The 19,202-nt window shown below is 46.1% G+C and overlaps 1 protein-coding gene across 1 annotated transcript in view; it reads right to left on the bottom strand.

The window, feature by feature from the left end:
• LOC134395304 (aquaporin-2-like) overlaps positions 1-19,202 on the bottom strand; it is a 38,419-nt gene that overhangs the window by 9,688 nt on the left and 9,529 nt on the right. The window contains exon 2 of the mRNA XM_063121457.1: positions 1,816-2,166. Within this exon, the coding sequence (XP_062977527.1) occupies positions 1,816-2,166 (351 nt within the window). The remainder of the gene's footprint in view (positions 1-1,815; positions 2,167-19,202) is intronic.

Raw genomic sequence — 19,202 nt, 5'->3', positions numbered from 1 at the left:
AGCGTTCCAGTCTCGTGTAACGAAAATAACATCTCTTTTTGGTGTATTATCCAGTAGGTGCTGCAGATCCTCATAGAACTGATCTACTTCTGCTTCTTCAGTATCTGTGGTTGGGGCATATATTTGGATCACTGTGATGTTAAATGGCTTACCCTGAATTCGAATTGAGATCATTCTATCATTTTTTGGATTGTATCCAAGCACTGCTTTAGCCACTTTATTATTAATTATGAAGGCTACTCCATTTCTTCTGTGATCCTCTTGTCCACAGTAGTAGATCTGGTGGTGATCTGATGTGAAGTGGCCCATTCCAGTCCATTTCAGTTCACTGACACCCAATATATCTATATTTAATCTTGACATCTCACCAATAACCACATCCAATTTGCCCTGGCTCATAGATCTTACATTCCAGGTTCCTATGGTGTGTTGATCTTTAGAACATCGGATTCGTCGTTCACCACCAGCACCGTCGGCCGCTAGCCGTCCTTTCGGCTTTGAGCTAGCTGTGTCATCACATCTGGGGCTAGTTGAACTTATCCTCTGTTCCTCCCCAGTAGCATTTTGACCATCTTCCGACCTGGGGGTCCCATCTTCCGATGGTATACCGACATATCTCTGGTTGTACTGATCCATTTAGTTTTCCTGGCAAGAGTACTGGGGTGGGTTGCCATTACCTTCCCCAGGGATCGTATTTAGTCTGACCTCTCTACCATGACCTTCCCGTCTTGGGTGTCCCTTCACGGTTTAGCTCATGGCATCCTTGAGGTGCTCAAGCTCCAGCACCACGACAAGGTAACAATCTCCTACAATTCACAGTCCTACAATTCACAGAGTGCCCCATTCAACCAAGTTGGCTGCCTAGATATGTATAGGATTGCATATTTCTGTGTAAACATGCATAGGATTTCAGCCTATACATGTTTACAGAGAGTCTTTGATGGTGAAAAGATAATAATGTTGGTGCCAGGCAAGCCTCTCTGCAGAGGGAAATGCGCAAATAAGTAGACCTTTTTCTCTCTTGTCACTATTTACAGAACATATTTCAAATTTTCAAAGACATTATCTCAATCATCCTTCCAACAGCCCAGTGAGATAGGCCAGTATGATGATGATCCATATATTACAGACAGAAGACTGAGGCTAAGGGCATTTCTGCACAAGGCTTTTATTTGACACCTTTACCGAGGCTTCTGCTTCCGGATTCTTCGGGGTATTATTATTATTATTATTATTATTATTATTATTATTATTATTATTATTATTATTATGCCTTTTCCCCAATACTGGGCCTCAAGGGATTAAGATTGGCTCCTTTATTTATTTATTTATTTATTTATTGCATTTATATACCACCCCATAGCCGAAGCTTTACATGTGCTTTTTCCCTTGATGTGGGTGTGAGGGGTCTTTCTCTGCATTTCTATATGTTTCATTATACAGCCTTTAAATGGCGCTATGGTAGAGTGGAATTGGGCAATTACATGAGACTCTCATTCCACCATTTCTAAATAATATCAGACTTTCTGCGTTAGGAAAAAAGCCATAATAATGTTGCAAAGCACGTGAGAGGTCCCGGAGGAGGAGGAGAATGTCATGTAAAGCACCCACAAACTACCGTGAGTGAGGAATCAGGAGCTCACAATAAAAGCCTTGTGCAGAAAGGCTCTAAGAGAATAAGGGCTTGCCTAAGGCGACCTGCTAAGTTCATGGCAAAGCCCAGATTTGAACCAGGGGCCTCTTGGCTCCCAGTTCACTCACTTTTAGGTAGTGCCCAGCGATTTACTCCTCACCACCCCTTGTGACAGCACTCACCCCGTTGACTCCCAGGCTCCCATGGACCTCGCTGGGAGAGAACTCGTAGAGCAGAGCCGCTCCCACCACTGCTCCAGTCAGCTGGGCAAGGACGTAGAAGACAGCTCTCCAGAGGGAGATGTGGGAGCCCAGCAAGAAAGCTATGGTCACCGCAGGGTTGAGGTGGGCACCACTCCTGTGGCCCAAGGCCTGCGCCATGGTGCTGATGGCCAGCCCGAAGGCCAGCGCAATCTGCAGGACGGAGGGCAACGCGGAGAGCCAGGGCAGGGCAGAACCCAGGCCCACAAACACAAAGACAGCAGTGCCAATGAATTCAGCAAGGAAGGCCCGGGTCAAGGCCTTTGAACACAGCTGGGAGGTGGCACTCGGAGGGCAGCTGGCCTCACGAAGGGATGCTTGGCTTGGCGTTTCCTCAGAATCGGGCAGGCAAGCAAATGGCAGGGACTCTTGGACAAGCCTATATATGTGCCTTGTCCCAGGCAGGACGAACCCAGCCCAGCCTCTGCAGGTCTAGGCAGAAAATGTTCTGAGAAGAACCTGCCCTCCTCCCACCCACCCCACCTGCGGGTGAGTCACACAGAGGCCTGCCGGAGCCTGCAATGTATCCACCTGCTTGTGTACACCCACTCACAGGGAATTTATAAAAGGCTGGCTGTCAGCTTCTGAAGTGATGCTCCCTGAGGAAGGAGCCATCCAGAGACTGAAGCCATCCACAGGGAATTGAATGCCACCACACCCATGCCCCATCCTTTTTAATAATAATAATAATAATAATAATAATAATAATAATAACAACAACAACAACAACAACAACAACAACGTTTTGATTTTTTAGCACAATAATATGCCATCCACTCTCCAAGGAACTCAGGGCAGCACACATAGAATTATCTTATTTTTTTCACAACAACCTTGCTAAACAGGTCAGGGTGAATTGAAAGGCAGCAATTTGTTTCAGATTATCAGGGAGGTACAGAGCTGAGCAAGGATTTGTGTCTCAGGCCACAATCCTATGCAGCATTTAAATTGGGGTTAGGGCTGATGGGAGTTCTAGGCCAAAACGTCTGGAGAACCACAAGTTGCTCATCCCTGATTTAAATGGAAGTAAGCCCCATTGAGTAGAATGACCATATGGAAAGGAGGATAGGGCTCCTGTATCTTTAACAGTTGCATTGAAAGGGGAATTTTAGAAGGTGTCATTTGCATGCATGCAGCACCTGGTGAAATTCCCTCCATCACAACAGTTAAAGCTGCAGGAGCCCTGCCCTCTTTTGTATCTGGTCAAGAGGGAAGGGCTCCTGCAACTCTAACTGCTGTGATGAAGAGGGAATTTCACCAGGTTCTGCTGCATGCATCCAAAGGACACCTGCTGAAATTTCCTTTTCTATACAACTGTTAAAGATACAGAAGCCCTGTCCTCCTTTTCATATGGTCACCCTAATTATCAGGATCGCAGCAGAAGGCATGTTAGGGAAAATTTAGCCCTTACCTCACCTGCTGTAGTCCTGATGAAAACCTCTTCTCCAAAGCTGCTATTTCTATTGGGAGGTATTGTTGTTCTCACATCTCCCCCCACCCCCTGCCTGGTCCCCTGCCCCATGTTATGGGTTAGTGGTGTCCATGTGTCTTAATGCCAACATTGTTATCTTTTCAGTGCCAGGTCAAGACTTTTCTCTTCTCCCAGTCAATTAACAGCATTTAACAACGTATGCTAAGTTTGTTTTTTAATGGACCCCAGAACTGTTGTGGTTTAAATGGATACTGTTGTTTTATACTGTTCTTTTAATACTTTTGATGGTTTTAAATTTTGTATACTTTTTAATGTTCGCTGTTTTTAATTTTTGTAAACCGCCCAGAGAGCTTCGGCTATGGGGCAGTATAAATAAATAAATAAATAAATGCATAACTTTGTTGAGACTGTAGCTTTTGACTGTTCTGCAATTACACACAGCCTATAGCTTCTGACCATCAACTGTATGATTTCTGAAGCATGTAATCATTAAGCTTTTGCCATGGGATTTCCTGCAATGTCCTGGGTCAGTTTGCTAGAGTGCGTGTGCTAGAAAGATCGGGAGTCCTGACAATATCCATGCTCGCTTGCACAAAATGACCCTGTTCAAGCAATGCACTAAACTGTGGTGGTTCAGCATTTTGTGTTAACCATTATGGCTTAGCATGTCATGTGAAACATGACTTTGCATATTATGTGAACCATTCCTAACCCTGGTGGCTATATAACCACGGTTTAAACATGCTCACTAACCATTTGCTGCAAAAGGGTTAATGGTCTAACTATGGCTTAGCGTGTTATTATTATTATTATTATTTATTTATATAGCACCATCAATGTACATGGTGCTATACAGAGTAAAACAGTAAATAGCAAGACTCTGCCGCATAGGCTTACAATCTAATTTGTATTGTCTGAACAGGCCCATTGTCTAGTGTTGTCTGAACAGGCCCATTATGATCTATCAAACTGACCACATAGCCTAGCCTTCCTCAACCTGATACCCTCCAGATGGGTTTGACTACAACCCCCATCACCCCAGCCTGTATCACCATGATGGGAGTTGTAGGACAACTGATCTGGAGGGTGTGAACTTGATGGATGTGGATGTAAAGCAGCCATTTCTAACCTGGTGCCCTCCAGATTTTTTGGACTTTGGGGGGAGTTAAACATGCTCTCTCCCAGGGATCTGCTCCCCCCACATATGCACATCTGCTTTAAAGTAAGGACAAATACCACACACACATTGGGAGATCTGGTCACAGGTCTCATCATTCCATATTATGTCTTTTTTGCCTCCCTGACTTTTAGGACATACAGTAGGGTGTGCTGAAATGCATTGTATTTTTATGGGTATTTCCACACAAGGAGGGCCTCGTGTGGCGCAGAGCGGTAAAGCAGCAGTTTCTGCAGCTGAAACTCTCCCCACGGCCTGAGTTCAATCCCAGTGGAAGCTGGTTCTCAGGCAGCCAGCTCGGGTCGACTCAGTCTTCCATCCTCCCGAGGTCGGTAAAATGAGTACCCAGTTAGCTGGGGGAAAGGTAATAATGGCCAGGGAAGGCAACGGCAAACCACCCCGCTATAAGGCCTGCCAAGAAAACGTCAGCGAAAGCTGGCGTCCCTCCAAGAGTCAATAATGACTCGGTGCTTGCACGAGAGGTTCCTTTCCTTCCTTTCCATACAAGGTTTTAACATGCAGCTTTACCAAAGCTCCTGCTTCCAGATTCTTTGCAGGGTTAAGATTAGCTCCTTTACACATGCTTTCTCCCCAGGGGGTGTTCTTTCTCTGCCTTTCTATATGTTTCATTATACAACCACTAGATGCCACTGTAGTGCAGCAGAATTGCACAAACACACAGGTCTTTATAACGCATTTTCTAATTAATACCACACTTTCCTTGTTATGAAAAAAATGTGATAATGGTTGCAAAGAATAGGAGAGGCCCTGGATGACGTTATATAAAGGACCCACAAACTACCATGAGTGAGCAGTCACACGGGCACAATAAAACCCTCAAGTAGAAAGGCTCTATGTCAGGAGGTGAGCACTATACATTGCTCCATTGTAAAAATAATAATAATAATACTGTGGTTTGAGGAATGTAAAAAAATAAATACAGATCAGCAACTCTGATGGAGGAAGGATCCATCAAATGGCAGAACATGCTTAAGGTTCCTTGGAGTTATCCCAAGTAGAAGCAGAATTAATTCAGCCCTCCTGCATACTTAAAAGCTTTAAGTTATCTCATCATGCTTTTATGAATTGTATTCTGTTTTGTTGTGGCCACTATCTGCTGATATTCTCTAGAGATATTCTCTAGAGATATAAGGAACGGTTTGATAGAAACAGGTTACTTTGCTCCTGGCCCAGTCTGTCCCTAGACCACAAACCACGTCCGTTGCATGGCTGAGGGCCAAAATAGACATTACTTTAAATTAGTGTCTAGCAGCTACATCTTCTTTTTCATTTTCGCTCAGCAGAGTAGTGCAGGGGGATCTAGGATCCAGATGCAAATTGGAGGGGGCACACCTACTCTAGAGTAAAAATGAAAACAATAAAAATAGCTGTCAGACTTGGTGGGGGATTGTTGGTGAGTCAAGAATTATTGTTGCAGAGTCACGAACTATTATAGGAAGAGTGCACGTCTGCCCGCTCTGCCAATGTGGGAAGAAGTAGCCTCTTTTTGTGGTTGTGAAAATGGAGTTGTTACAGGTAGATAGATGCTGTGAGCCTCAGTTGTACTACATCCAAAAATAAATAGATTGAGTTCCCTGCCTAGGAAACTGGTGCCTGACCTCTGGTGTAAGCTACAGAATACTTCTGAAACTCCTATTACAACAGTGATATTGGATTCCTCATACACACAGAGACCCAGTGAGGACTTCAGCAGAGCTTCCCCTTTCTACACCAAGCTGTTATTATGTGCTTGTGATTGCTCACTCACAGTAGTGTGTGGGTCCCTTACACAATGTTGTCATCCTCCCAGGCTTCATGACTGTTACCACAGTTTTTTTCCTTAATGAGGAAAGTGTTGTATTTTTTCTGATTGGTCTCTATTACCCACAGAAATCTTGGGTAATTGTACAATTCTGCTATACCACAACGCCACCTAGTGATTGTGCAATAGAACATATAGAAAGGCGGCCGGGGGGGGGGGGAATGTGGGAAGGAGCTGATCTTAATCTCGCAACGAATCCAGAAGCAGAAGCCTAAGTAAAAGTATGGAATAAATGCTTCACATGCAGCAATGGCAAGAAAATGACTACAGACCGAGAGCAGACCAGCCTCAAAAGTCCCAACCTAAGGACCTTGGAGATGAAACCTCTCCAGTATTAAGAGAATACCTCTAATACTCTCCTTCTTTATCCACACCCAGATATATTTCTCTTAGCATGAAGGAAATGATGGATACCAAACCATGTTTCTCCAATTTTAGAAGACATTGGGTTAGATCCAGACTTAGTCATGATGAGAGAACACCCATTGAAACCAATGGGACAAATGAGTCATGACGAACTTAAATCCCATTGATTTCAGCGTGTTTACTCTAAGCATAACTATGTCTGGATCCAACCAATAAAGGCTGAGCTACATTCAGAAAAAACAACAATGGAGAAGTTAGCCCCCCCCCCCCACTCCTCAGGAATGTCTAACTTCAGAATGCAATCACAGGATGGATTCCTTAAACATACCTTGCAACTAGAAAGCTAGCATGACATGGAAGAGACTTCTAGCATAGCTTCTAACGAACATGCTATTTTCCTATTTACTGGGAGGGTATATCTATGTATACATATATCTATATCTATGTAGGAGAACATTCAAACATGCAGTCCCCTACCTGCATTCTATAGTGGTAGATCAACACTGAGGCATGACCAAGGACTTTTGATAAGCTTAGTAGGAAAAAGAGACCAATAGTTATGTCCAGCCAGCTTGCCTACTTCACCTGGGTCATACTTATAAGCCTTTCAAATGTCTGTCATTTACAGTGTTGATGAAGATGATGAAGATGATGATGATGATGATGATGATGACGGCTGTTGTTATTCTTATGTTGCTGTAATTTTGCTTGTGTATAGAGTTGATCTTCTGTCCATTCCCAAACTTGGAATGTCCCCAATTGTCCCTCCTTTTCACAACCGCTGTCCCTGTTTGTACAACCCAGTGTTTGAAATTCCACAAGTGCAGACCATGCAATGACAGACAAACAATAATATGCCTAAAAAGAAAGAGACAGACTCATGGAAGATGGGTTTGTCAACGGCTGTTGATCTGATAGCTACATGGGACCTTTGGGTTTGGAAAGAAGCCATACTCTTTAGCAGAGTGGTTAAGCCTAAAAGAACAAAACTTGCCCTACAAAAAATGATTTTTTAAAATATGAAAACAATAAATAATGACCCCTGGGGAAGGCAGGAGACTGACAAATATGTTGTTCTCTCTTTTAGTCCCTGACCCGGGACAAAAATTCTTACCATATGTGATGAATAATGCTGAATGTCCTTTTTCGCAAGGTCTACACCCAAAGAGATGGGAAATAGTTGGTAGACCTGCAGCACTCATGTGACTTGGGTGTAAGCTTAAGTTATATAAATCTTACTCAGGGCTGACCCACACATGCAGCAAGATGAAAAGACCTGCTTATTAAGGCAGCACTAGTTGGAGGATTGTGGTGGTAATGGTAGTGAGGGAAAGAATACAGGACCCAGAGGGCTTTGTGGGATGACTCGCACTCCGGCATGGCTTCTGGCCCAACACTTTGTTTGGGTGTCAGATATTGTCAAGCATACTGCTACCAATTACAGCCATAATACGTATACATGAATAAGAACCTGGAGGTGTACAGCCCAAACGAAGCTTTAGGCAACCCCAGATCATATACCCAAACCTCAAGTGGAGTGGCATTTGTGAAATGCCACAGCCTTGCATCTGGTCCAACACTTTGTTGGGACACAAAACGCTGTCAAGCATGGCACCCCCTGGCAACAATACCCAACGTATGCTGGAAAGAATGCAGAACCGTACGTGTGCATTAAGTTTTGGGCCACTCCAAACCATATCCCCATGCCTCCAGAGTCTGTCCTCCACAAGCTCACCCACCACCGCATCCAGCTAGTTGTGATGCAAGACCTTTCAGGTATGGTGCCTTGATTCAAATAATACTCAACATACACAGAAATAAATACTGATGTGGAGGTGTACACCCAACAATATGTTTTGGGGAACCCCAAGCTACCATCCACTCCAACTTCCAGGGGAGTGTCTCCTATGAGTGGCACGCTATCAGGTCTGGCCCAATTCGTTGTTTGTGCTGTGGCACACAGAACACTGTCAAATCCGGAGGCCCAGGCCTACTGGGAGTGACATGACCTTGCTCTTTGCCAGTAAATGCAAAACGGCAGCTTGAGATGCATGGAACATATTTCCAGAAGTCACAGCTACATTTCTGATCAGCGCAGAAGCCTTGAGAATGTCATGGTGCCACATGAAAGGTTTGTAGTCCTTCCGCATGGTGGAACTGGTGGACTGTGCAAAGTCAATGAGGCAAAACAGCATCTGTTTTCAAGCAAGTCATGCTCCCTGGAGAATATTCCACCAACACAGATGGTTCTGAAGCAACATACAATGTAATGTGCACTCTGTCAGGGAGGACTGCATGGAGAAAAGTATTTCAAAGAGTTCCAAAAGCACCAAGTCCTGCAGCCTGGGGTTGGGAGAGGAAAGGTGGATCTCAGTGGCCACCAAAGTGGACAACTCTTGGCCAAGCTCAAGAAAAGTGTTATGAGCTGGCATACCATAACTGTGAGAAGGCATTAAGAGGCCTAGAGAAGTGCTACCGTGCCACCCTTCATTGCACTGCTCTTTGCCACCATGAAGAAAACTGATTTCACGAATAATTTAACTTGAATAACGGAAGTGGCATTATATATTTCACTGAGTGGACTTATGCCATAAACAGATCAAATAACTAGCTTCTAGTTGATGTTTATCAATAAAATAGGGACATAACTGTGACTATTACCATATTTATGTTCCGTGCAATATAAATTTGAACACATAACCAAGATGTTTGCAGGTTTCTTTTGGGGTTATTAATGCTTGGTGTTAATATTAGGTCTGTGATGGATATAAAATGATTTTTCAGAGGTGGTGTCTTACATTATTGAATAATAATTTCTCATGAACTTCTAGCACATATAGTTCTTTAAAGAGATGTTATAGGATTTCATGATACAGTGCAAACATGCATACTCCTTGTTTTGTGATGTTGGTGTATGTACATTAAATTTGTCGTCTAATTCTACCAGGACCTTGCAAACACCACTGGACATCATCATCATCATCATCATCATCATCATCATTTATTTGTTACTCGCCTTTCCCTCTGGATTGAGGTGGGTAGAACATATAACTGATTAAAACATTTAAAACTGTCTTGAAGCAGATAATATTTGTTTATAATCAATAAGTATAAAAATTAAAGATCGTTTATTACAAAACAGGAGCAAATGTGAGGAAGGGCTGATCATCAGGAAAGTTTTTGCTATTTTCACTGCATGTCCATTGGCAAGTTTGATGCTTTTAACCCAAAGTGCATGATTTGGTCAAAAATCCTGGCTTAACTGCTTCACTACTTTCGATGATGAGATAGACCGGGAGTAAACAACAAGAGATGGCTGTCACACACATTTATGCTCTGCTTGTGAATTTCCAGAGGCAGCTGGCTGGAGGCAGCTGGGGACGGAGTGCTGGACCAGAGGGACGTTGACGTGATCCAGCATGACAATTCTGATGCTCTTAAAGTGAGAATGAGCTTGTATCAACTTTGTCATACAGCTGCTGGGAGAGGAGTCCGTGACCCATCTCTCACCTTTCCTCTTGGAACATGAATGTACTGTTGTCTGCAGGGCTGGTTCATACATGGATATTCATCACTTGATCATTTCACCATCAAGTGCTTACTTAGGGTGCAGTCCTATGGACTGCCCCCTTGCTGCTGGGAAGCTTATGAACCCAGAGGCTTCTGAGATAACTATGCCCTGCTGGGCTGAAATCGGCAGGATGGGAGGAATGACGGAGATGATCTTTGCCTGCCCATCCTTTGATCACCTTTATTTTCACTAGATGGGCTTTTTAGCCCTTCTAGCATGGGCACTTTGGAGGGGGAGAGAAAGAGACTGGAGGAAGGCTCAGGATAACTCATACCTTGGCTTCTCCAGTCTCCTCTCCTCCCACTGGAGAGCCCCCTTTCCCCCTCTCCAAGGGCAAGTTTCCAACCTTGGAGAGGCAACCAGCCTGGTTTTCTCCATGCCGGGTTCAAGGGGGTGGGACGGGACGGGGATCTCTGACTCCCCCTTCCAAGGTTAGAGTGCTGCCTCTGACCTAGGGAGGATTTTATGAGCAATCCTATGGGACCTTCTCTCAGGGACTATACAGATGCACTCTCACATGTGTGAATAAAGCATCAAAACAACATACAGGATTTTTGCAATCATCTGGCATCATCTCAAACACCGTGCCATTTAGTGGAATCCATTCATACGCTCCAAGGCAATTCCTTCATGCTTACTAATTAAATGAGAAATCAAGCGGTTTAGACTGAAAGGTGATATATAATTTAAAAATACTTATAAATAACTAAATGTATGTGCGAGGGCTGTCTGCTGCTTAAAGAAATATTAGTTGATTAGTTGTATGCGTTTTAGTCAATGAATTGGTTCAGTGATTAAATCTGCATCAATTAGCATATAAATAAAACAGTATCTGAAGACAGGGAGGGCTGGAAGAGTGATGGGAGGTGTGGCCTGCTGCTTCAGCTGACTGTGTTTGTTTGCCCCACCCACCTGTGCAGGTATTTTAGCCTGGAGAGCTCTGGAGGCGCGAGCCGAAGGGCCAGAGCAAAAGGGCTCTCGGCCTGAGGCTCCCTGCCGTGGGCGGGAAGCTAGTCATCTTGCTTTCGGAGAAGAATTGGAGAGTGTTATGCCCACCCTCTCCACTGAAAGACCCAAGGCAGCCTGCAGCCCAGCTGGGCACAATGTGAAGAAGGGAACATCTGCACCTTCTGGGGAGAGGAGAGCTGCCTGCCTGCCTGCCTGCCTGTTGTTGTTGTTGCTCTTTTCTGGGGTTTCTGAAAATATGTGCCTGGGAGGGAGGATACAGAGCTTGGAGGGGGGATCTGAGGGGGCCCCAATTAGTGTAGTGACGGGTAGGGGGAGATATGGTGTTGTGAGGAGGATGTGCCAGGTAAGGGGAACACGGCCCAGACAATTAATGGCTGTGCCATGTTCCGGTCCTCCTTGCACCCGCAGGTTTGTTGGTTGCTCTATCAGCCAGCCCTCGGGCCTCCAGATGCTGCTTTTAAATGCCAGATCGGTGCATAATAAGACCTCCCTCATCCATGACTTAATTGTGGATGAGGCAGCCGATCTGGCATGTATAACCGAGACCTGGGTGGGTGAGCAGGGAGGAGTCAGTCTCTCCCAGTTATGCCCACCGGGGTACCTGGTTCAGCATCAGGGTAGACCTGAGGGCCGGGGAGGGGGGGTTGCTGTGGTCTATAGGAATTCTATCTCCCTCTGCAGGCTCCCTGTCCATGTGACTACTGGTCTAGAGTGTTTGCACCTTGTGTTGGGTCAGCGGGACAGATTAGGGATTCTGTTGGTGTACCGCCCACCCTGCTGCTCAACAGACTCCCTAGGTGAGCTGACGGAGGTGGTCTCGGCTGCAATGCTGAGATCCCCCAGACTGTTGGTTCTGGGGGATGTCAACATTCATGCCGAGGGTGCCTTATCCGGGGCGGCTCAGGATTTCATGGTCTCCATGACAACCATGGGACTGTCCCAACATGTCATCGGCCCAACACATGTAGCGGGGCACACTCTTGACCTGGTTTTCACAACTGGACACGGAGATGGTGATCTGGAAGTGGGGGACCTTACATCAGTCCCTTTGTCATGGTCGGATCACTGCTTGCTGAGGTTTACTTACAGCAGCTTTTCCCCTCTGCAAGGGTGGGGGACCTATTAAGATTGTAAGCCTATGCGGCAGGGTCTTGCTATTTACTGTTTTACTCTGTACAGCACAATGTACACTGATGGTGCTATATAAATAAATAAATAAATAAATAAATAAATAAATAAATAAATAATAAAATAATAATAATAATGGTCCGCCCCCGGAGACTAATGGATCCGGATGGTTTCCAAAGGGCTCTGGGGAGTTTTCCGGCTGATAGGGCTGGCTCTCCTGTTGAAACCCTGGTTGATCTGTGGAATGCAGAAATGACCCTGGCAGTTGACAGGATTGCTCCCGAGTGCCCTCTCCTGAGTAGAGCTCGTACCGCTCCGTGGTATACCCCAGAGCTGAGAGCGATGAAACAAAATAGGAGAAGGCTTGAGGGCAGGTGGAGACGAACTCCTGGTGGATGCAATCAAATATTGGTAAGTGCCTATAGTAAGGCATATTCAGGGGCACTGAGAGCAGCAAAAAACAATACTTTGCTGCCACTATTAAATCTTCAATTTGCCGCCCAGCGGAGCTTTTTAGAGTTGTCCGGGGGCTATTACATGCTGGCCCCAAGGACATGGTAGAATCATCTGATGCCCACTGTAATGAATTTGTCAGGCACTTCCAGAATAAAATCTTTTGCATCCGCCAGGACTTAGACTCCAGTGTTATAGCAGGTGAATCTAGTGAGGTGTCCAGAGTGTAGGCTTGTCCTGTAATCTTGGATGAGTTTCAGTTGGTACAGCTCAAGGATGTTGACAAGGTGCTTGGACAGGTCCGCACAACCACCTCTGCTCTGGATCCTTGCCCCTCTTGGCTAATAAAAGCTAGTAGGGATGGAACAGCCGGCTGGGCCAAGGAGGTGATTGATGCCTCTCTACGAGAGGGAGTGGTCCCAGACCGTCTGAAAGAGGCAGTAGTGAGACCACTCCTGAAGAAAACTTCCTTGGACCCGGAAAATCTTAGTAATTACAGGCCGGTAGCAAATGTTCCATTCCTGGGCAAGGTCCTTGAGCGGGTGGTGGCAGGACAGCTCCAGACACTCTTGGATGATACTGATTATCTGGATCCATTTCAGTCAGGTTTTAGGCCTGGCTTTGGCACGGAAACAGCCTTGGTCGCCCTGTATGATGACCTATGTCGGGAGAAAGACAGGGGGAGTGTAACTCTGTTGATTCTCCTTGATCTCTCAGTGGCTTTCGATACGATCGACCATGGTATCCTTCTGGAACGTCCGGCTGAGCTGGGAGTGGGGGGCACTGCATTGCAGTGGTTCCGCTCCTACTTAGCAGGACGGCTCCAGAAGGTGGTGCTTGGGGGACATTGCTCGGCCCCGTGGACTCTTCAGTATGGGGTTCCACAGGGGTCGGTCTTGTCCCCCATGCTGTTTAACATGTACATGAAACCGTTGGGTGCGGTCATCCGGAGTTTTGGAGTGCGCTGTCATCAGTACGCTGACGACACGCAGCTCTACTGCTCCTTTTCAACTTCATCAGGTGTGGCTGTGGATGTGCTGAACCGGTGCTTGGCTGCGACAATGGACTGGATGAGGGCTAATAAACTGAAACTCAATCCAGACAAGACTGAGATGCTGCTGGTGGGTGGTTCCTCTGATCGGATGGGGGGTGTTCAACCGGTTCTGGATGGGGTTGCACTCCCCCTGAAGGAGCAGGTTCGTAGCTTGGGGGTTCTCCTAGAACCATCTTTGTCACTTGAGGCACAGGTGGCCTCGGTGGCACGGAGTGCCTTCTACCAACTTCGGTTGGTGGCCCAGCTATGCCCCTATCTGGACAGGGATAACCTAGCTTCAGTTGTCCATACTTCGGTAACTTCCAAATTAGATTACTGCAACGCCCTCTACATGGGGCAGCCTTTGAAGACGGTCCGGAAACTGCAGCTTGTGCAAAATGCGGCGGCCAGATTGATAGCTGGAACAGGGAGGTTTGAGCATATAACACCGATTCTGGCCCGCTTGCATTGGCTGCCTATATGTTTCCGAGCCCAATTCAAGGTGCTGGTTTTAACCTATAAAGCCCTACATGGCTTGGGACCACAATACCTGATGGAACGCCTCTCCCGACATGAACCTACCCGTACACTGCGCTCAACATCTAAGGTCCTCCTCCGAGTGCCTACTCCAAGGGAAGCTCGGAGGATGGCAACAAGGGAGAGGGTCTTCTCAGTGGTTGCCCCTTGACTGTGGAATGATCTTCCCGATAAGGCTCGCCTGGCACCAACGTTGTTATCTTTTCGGCGCCAGGACAAGACCTTTCTCTTCTCCCAGGCATTTTAAGAGCATTTTAACAGCATTTAATAATGTTAAGTTTGTTTTAATGGACCCCAGAATTGTTGTTTTAAATGAATACTGTTGTTTTTTTTATACTGTTTTTATGTTTTTTAATTTTTTTGTATACTTTTAATGTCTACTATTTTTAATTGTTGTAAACCGCCCAGAGAGCTTCGGCTGGGGGGTGGTATATAAATGTAATAAAATAAATAAATAAATAAATAAATACTGTCCTTTTCCCCTTTCTTTTAGATGATACATGCACACGTTGCAGCCAGTGGTTCAGTTAGGTAATTTTAGATTATGGACAAAATGGTCTTACAGGGGTGGCCGTGTTTAGATGTTAATGTGTATTATTTCACTTCCTTTGAAAAATGTGGTAAGCTGCTCCAGCCATGAAGTGTTGGGGGGTCCTCCTGGTCATTCTGCGGAGTGCGGTACTAGACACCTGCCCCAAAGCCTGTCCCTGATGGCACCACTAATTGCAACAGACATCATTTCAGAAGAGGTATTCCCTACCCACCCCACCCTCTCAGTGACATACACACTGGCTCAGTTCACACACAACAAGAAGGCACTGTGGGCGAATTTCCCTACTGGGCTTCTTGTTGTGTTGGTGGGAGTGTGGTGAGGTGCGGTAGGAGTGCACTGTAGTTTCTTGTTACATGCGAACCCAGTGAGAGTGGGTTGTTGGGATGGTTGGCAAGCCACCTGTAATCCTAAAACAGCCCATGGTTTCTGGATGGCTTGTTAACCGCCCCAACAACCAATCTTTGCCGGGTTTTCATATAATGAGAAGCTCCTGCAACAGCTTGGACTGACAACCCTGACGCTCTTGGGTGCTGCAACTCACTGTGGCTAATAACAGATGGTGCGGGCTAGGTCACACAATAAGGGTCCACACAACACAAGACTGGGCATAGGCGTGTGCAAGGGGTGTGCCCAGGCACACCCTAATGTATCAAGCAATAAGTGCCAATTTGAGGGGGCCACTGAGTGGGAATAGACGCAGTGGGAATGGCCTTCTGTCTGCCCTCCAGCTGCTATACTGCTGCACCAAAGGACCACTGCCTCCAAGAGAGAATCATTGCTCCCGACAGCGGGTATGAAAAGGCCAGGGTCCCCACAAAGCCCCACCAATGCTGGGGCTTCAGGAGCATCTCCTCTTCCCCACCCCCCACCCCCACTCACCTGCAACAGCCATCACACAGTCAGCCAAGCCAAACGTGGAACAGGGCATCAGTGTCTACAAGGTTTAATAAACAAATGAATAAAAATAATGTCCTTTATGACTGAGTATGCAATAAATGTTCGTCTTTAAAAAGAAATCCCTGGGTGCACACCTATGCCCACTTGTGCTGGTCATGTGCTTGGTGACTTCCCTAACTTCTAGCCAATGTGGTGTAGTGGCCCGAGTGTTGGACTGGGAAATCTGAGTTCTAGTCCCCATTGGGCCATGGAAGCCCACTGGGTGACTTTGGGCCAGTCACAGACTCTCAGCCCCACCCGCCTCACAGGTTTGTTGTTGTGAGGATAAAATGGAGAGGAGGAGGATTATATATGCCATCTTGAGTTCCTTGAGGAGGAAAAAAGGTGGGATCTAGCTGTAATAAATAAATAGCCCTTGCAGGGCATGGGTTATCGTGACATCCAAACCACCCATAACCCCCGCTGTGCTGTAGAGTTGCTGGGTGGTTTGTTAACCATGCTGGCCAACCACCCTCGCCAGGTTCACATCTCACGACAACTAGCAAAGGTAATTGGGGAAATCAGCCAGCATGTGACTGGCTCGCACGGGGGTGGTGAACCAGGCCTTGTGGCTTATTAACCACCCTCATGTCATGCCCAGCCACTCACATACTTGGAGGCAATGCTTGGGAAATGTTGCAAGGGAGTGACGGGTGTTGCCCCATCAAGGGTGAAGAACCGTCCCACTGGCTCTGCTCCAGTCCCTCTGCCTGGGTTGCTCCTTCTCTCCTTTGGCATTTTAGGAGGGACAGGTTTTTGCTTTGAGGCATGGGAAAGGATGTGCTGGGATTGAAGTTTTTAGTTTTCAACATGTCTTAAAGTAGTCATAAATTGTACTGTATCGCATGGATTTTGTTGCAGTGAACCACCTTGGGGAGGATGGGGGTGTCCCTGGCCAAAAGGCAGCATAGAAATAAAACATCACAAACACACCTGAGGGAATGTCTGCTTAAATGATGCCTGCTGGAAGATGTGCACACATAATCTAAAAGATACACACATCTATTTTCTTCAGAAGTATTATGTGTGTTAAAAGACGATGGCAGCTATCCACAATATTTGTTAAGTTCTCATATTAAAATAGTGTTGAAAAATCAACCACTCTGTTGCCTGATCAAATGGGGACACTTGTTTGATCAATCCAAAATTTAAAAATGGATTAACCTAATTAAGTCGAAGAAACATTGCAGTTTCTTCTGCATGCATGAATCTGCCCATAACAGGTGGCTGGCTGTAAGGTGCATCCATAACAATGATTGTCATCTGTTTATTTGTATCCATAGCACAGCAGCTGGAGCCTTTCATACAGTACAGTTACATGGGATGATCAAATCCTCTCCAAAAGGAAAATGATCGCTTTGCCCTTCTGATGCTGATGTGTTTGCTCCAGAGCCTTTTATGCTTCCACTTGAGGGCAGAGGGCAGTATCCAAAAGTGCCTTCCCAGTAGCGCAGATAACATTACGCTTGTGGAAACTATGTGCAAGACGAGAATCCAGCTAAAGTTACATTTGCGCAAGCAGGGTTGTGCCAGCAGTTAAGCATTGTGCTTGGGCAGCCTTCTGCGAAACGCGTTGGGCCCCCAGTTGTGCAAGCACAATGCACAGATGCTTGCGTAAGAGAAAAATTCGGTGGAGCACCGCTAGCGCTATTTGAGTTTGCGGAATGATGCTGTTGGATACTACCCAGGAGCATGAATGTAGGAGCGTGAGAAAGGAAGCCCCTGGAAAACTAGCTAGTCTATCTGCAGAAAGGCAAGCAGAGAAAGAGGGGGTGCAGAATAAGCAAGGCAGCAGGATGGACAGTGGGGTCACAGATACACTGAATCCAGGAGGAGGTGCATTTAATCCTTGAGCTGGTGCAGATGTACCCCTGCAAAGACGATCGGACCAGACTTTCTCAGCATCAGAGCTGAGATCCAGGATTCCACCTGCTGCATAACCTCCGGCAACCCTCTTTGGGCCTTTTTTCCCCATAGCCCATCCCAGGGAGGAACTGCAGTTTCTGGTACTCAGAACAGGGTAAATCACTGCCTGTCACCCATTCAGCCCATCGCCTGCATGCCCTTAGTTGCCCACGGGGAAAGCAGAAGAGTTCACAGCGGGGGCAATGGAGTGGGCAGGGGCATCCTCATCCCAGGGGCACCATCTCACAATGCCTGGCTGAAGACCTGCTTCGTGCACAGGCACAGCTCCTTACAAGTTGCCTCCTTACAAGTTGCGCAGGCCAAATGCTGAGCTTCGGCTTTGGGGCTGTATAGAAATGTATTAAACAAACAAATAAAAAATCAACATGATCCGTAGCTACACCCAACACATGGAGTTAAGGTTGCCACCTGGGCAATTATTCAGCGTCTGGGCCAGCTGCCAATCCTGACTGAGTCAGGCCAGGTCCCCGTTCTACCTGCCACCTCTCCCGGCAGCTGTCACGATATGGATCTCTCTTAGGCAGCTGGAACAGAAGGTACACTTGGGACTGAATCTTCTTTCCATCACTCCCAATGATTATCATTCTGAGGGGGAAAACACTTCCACATCATCTATCTGTTACAGCAAGGGTGGGCAGGAAGTAGATCTCTAGGTGATGTCTACTTCAACTCCCAGAAGCCCCTGCCAGCATGACCAATGGCTAGGAATGCTGGGAGTTTACTTTTACATCTACTTTCTGCCCACCCGTGTTAGAGCAGGGGTGGCGAACTGGCAGCCACGGAACTATATCCTGAGGCAATTTCAACTGCCCTCCGATGGCCCTATCAAATTTTAATCAAGAAGCGGTTAAAATGTTTGCCTACTGTCTCATTCATATGGTGGTGTTTTGTTTTTTTAAGTAATAAGAAGTAGAGATACTCCACACTGTTTATGTTAGGGCCAAACTTGACGTAATGCTAAATACATGTTAACAAGAAGACCATCAGTTGTGCCTCTTTCATTTGCCCCCAAGTAATAGCAGGTGGAGGGGGTTAATTTCCCTCCCTGGAGGTTTGCTCCCTCACTGTACCATATCCCTGATGAAAATAGCATACATTCATTGTTGTCCACTATTATTAGCCCCAAGGGGCAGGGGAAGCTGTCACTGTCACCAATGGAAGCTTTATTCCTGGAATCAATAGCAACACAGAAGTAGGAGGATTTTTAGTGAGATCCACATAATTATAGTTGCCTTTACTATGTTTAAAAAAGAAAAGAAAAGAAAGCAACAACTCACATCTTGGGAGATTCAATCCCAGATCATCCACACCACAGGGTATTCTGTATGCCTCATAGAGTATTCTGTACTTAGGCGCAGTATAAATTTAATTATTATTCTTCAGCAGCAGCATCGTCATCATCGTCG

Source organism: Elgaria multicarinata, chromosome 3, assembly GCF_023053635.1.
Source record: "Elgaria multicarinata webbii isolate HBS135686 ecotype San Diego chromosome 3, rElgMul1.1.pri, whole genome shotgun sequence".
Taxonomy (NCBI): domain Eukaryota; kingdom Metazoa; phylum Chordata; class Lepidosauria; order Squamata; family Anguidae; genus Elgaria; species Elgaria multicarinata.
The sequence above is the reverse complement of the archived record's forward strand: the minus strand, read 5'-3'. Positions and strand labels throughout refer to the sequence as shown.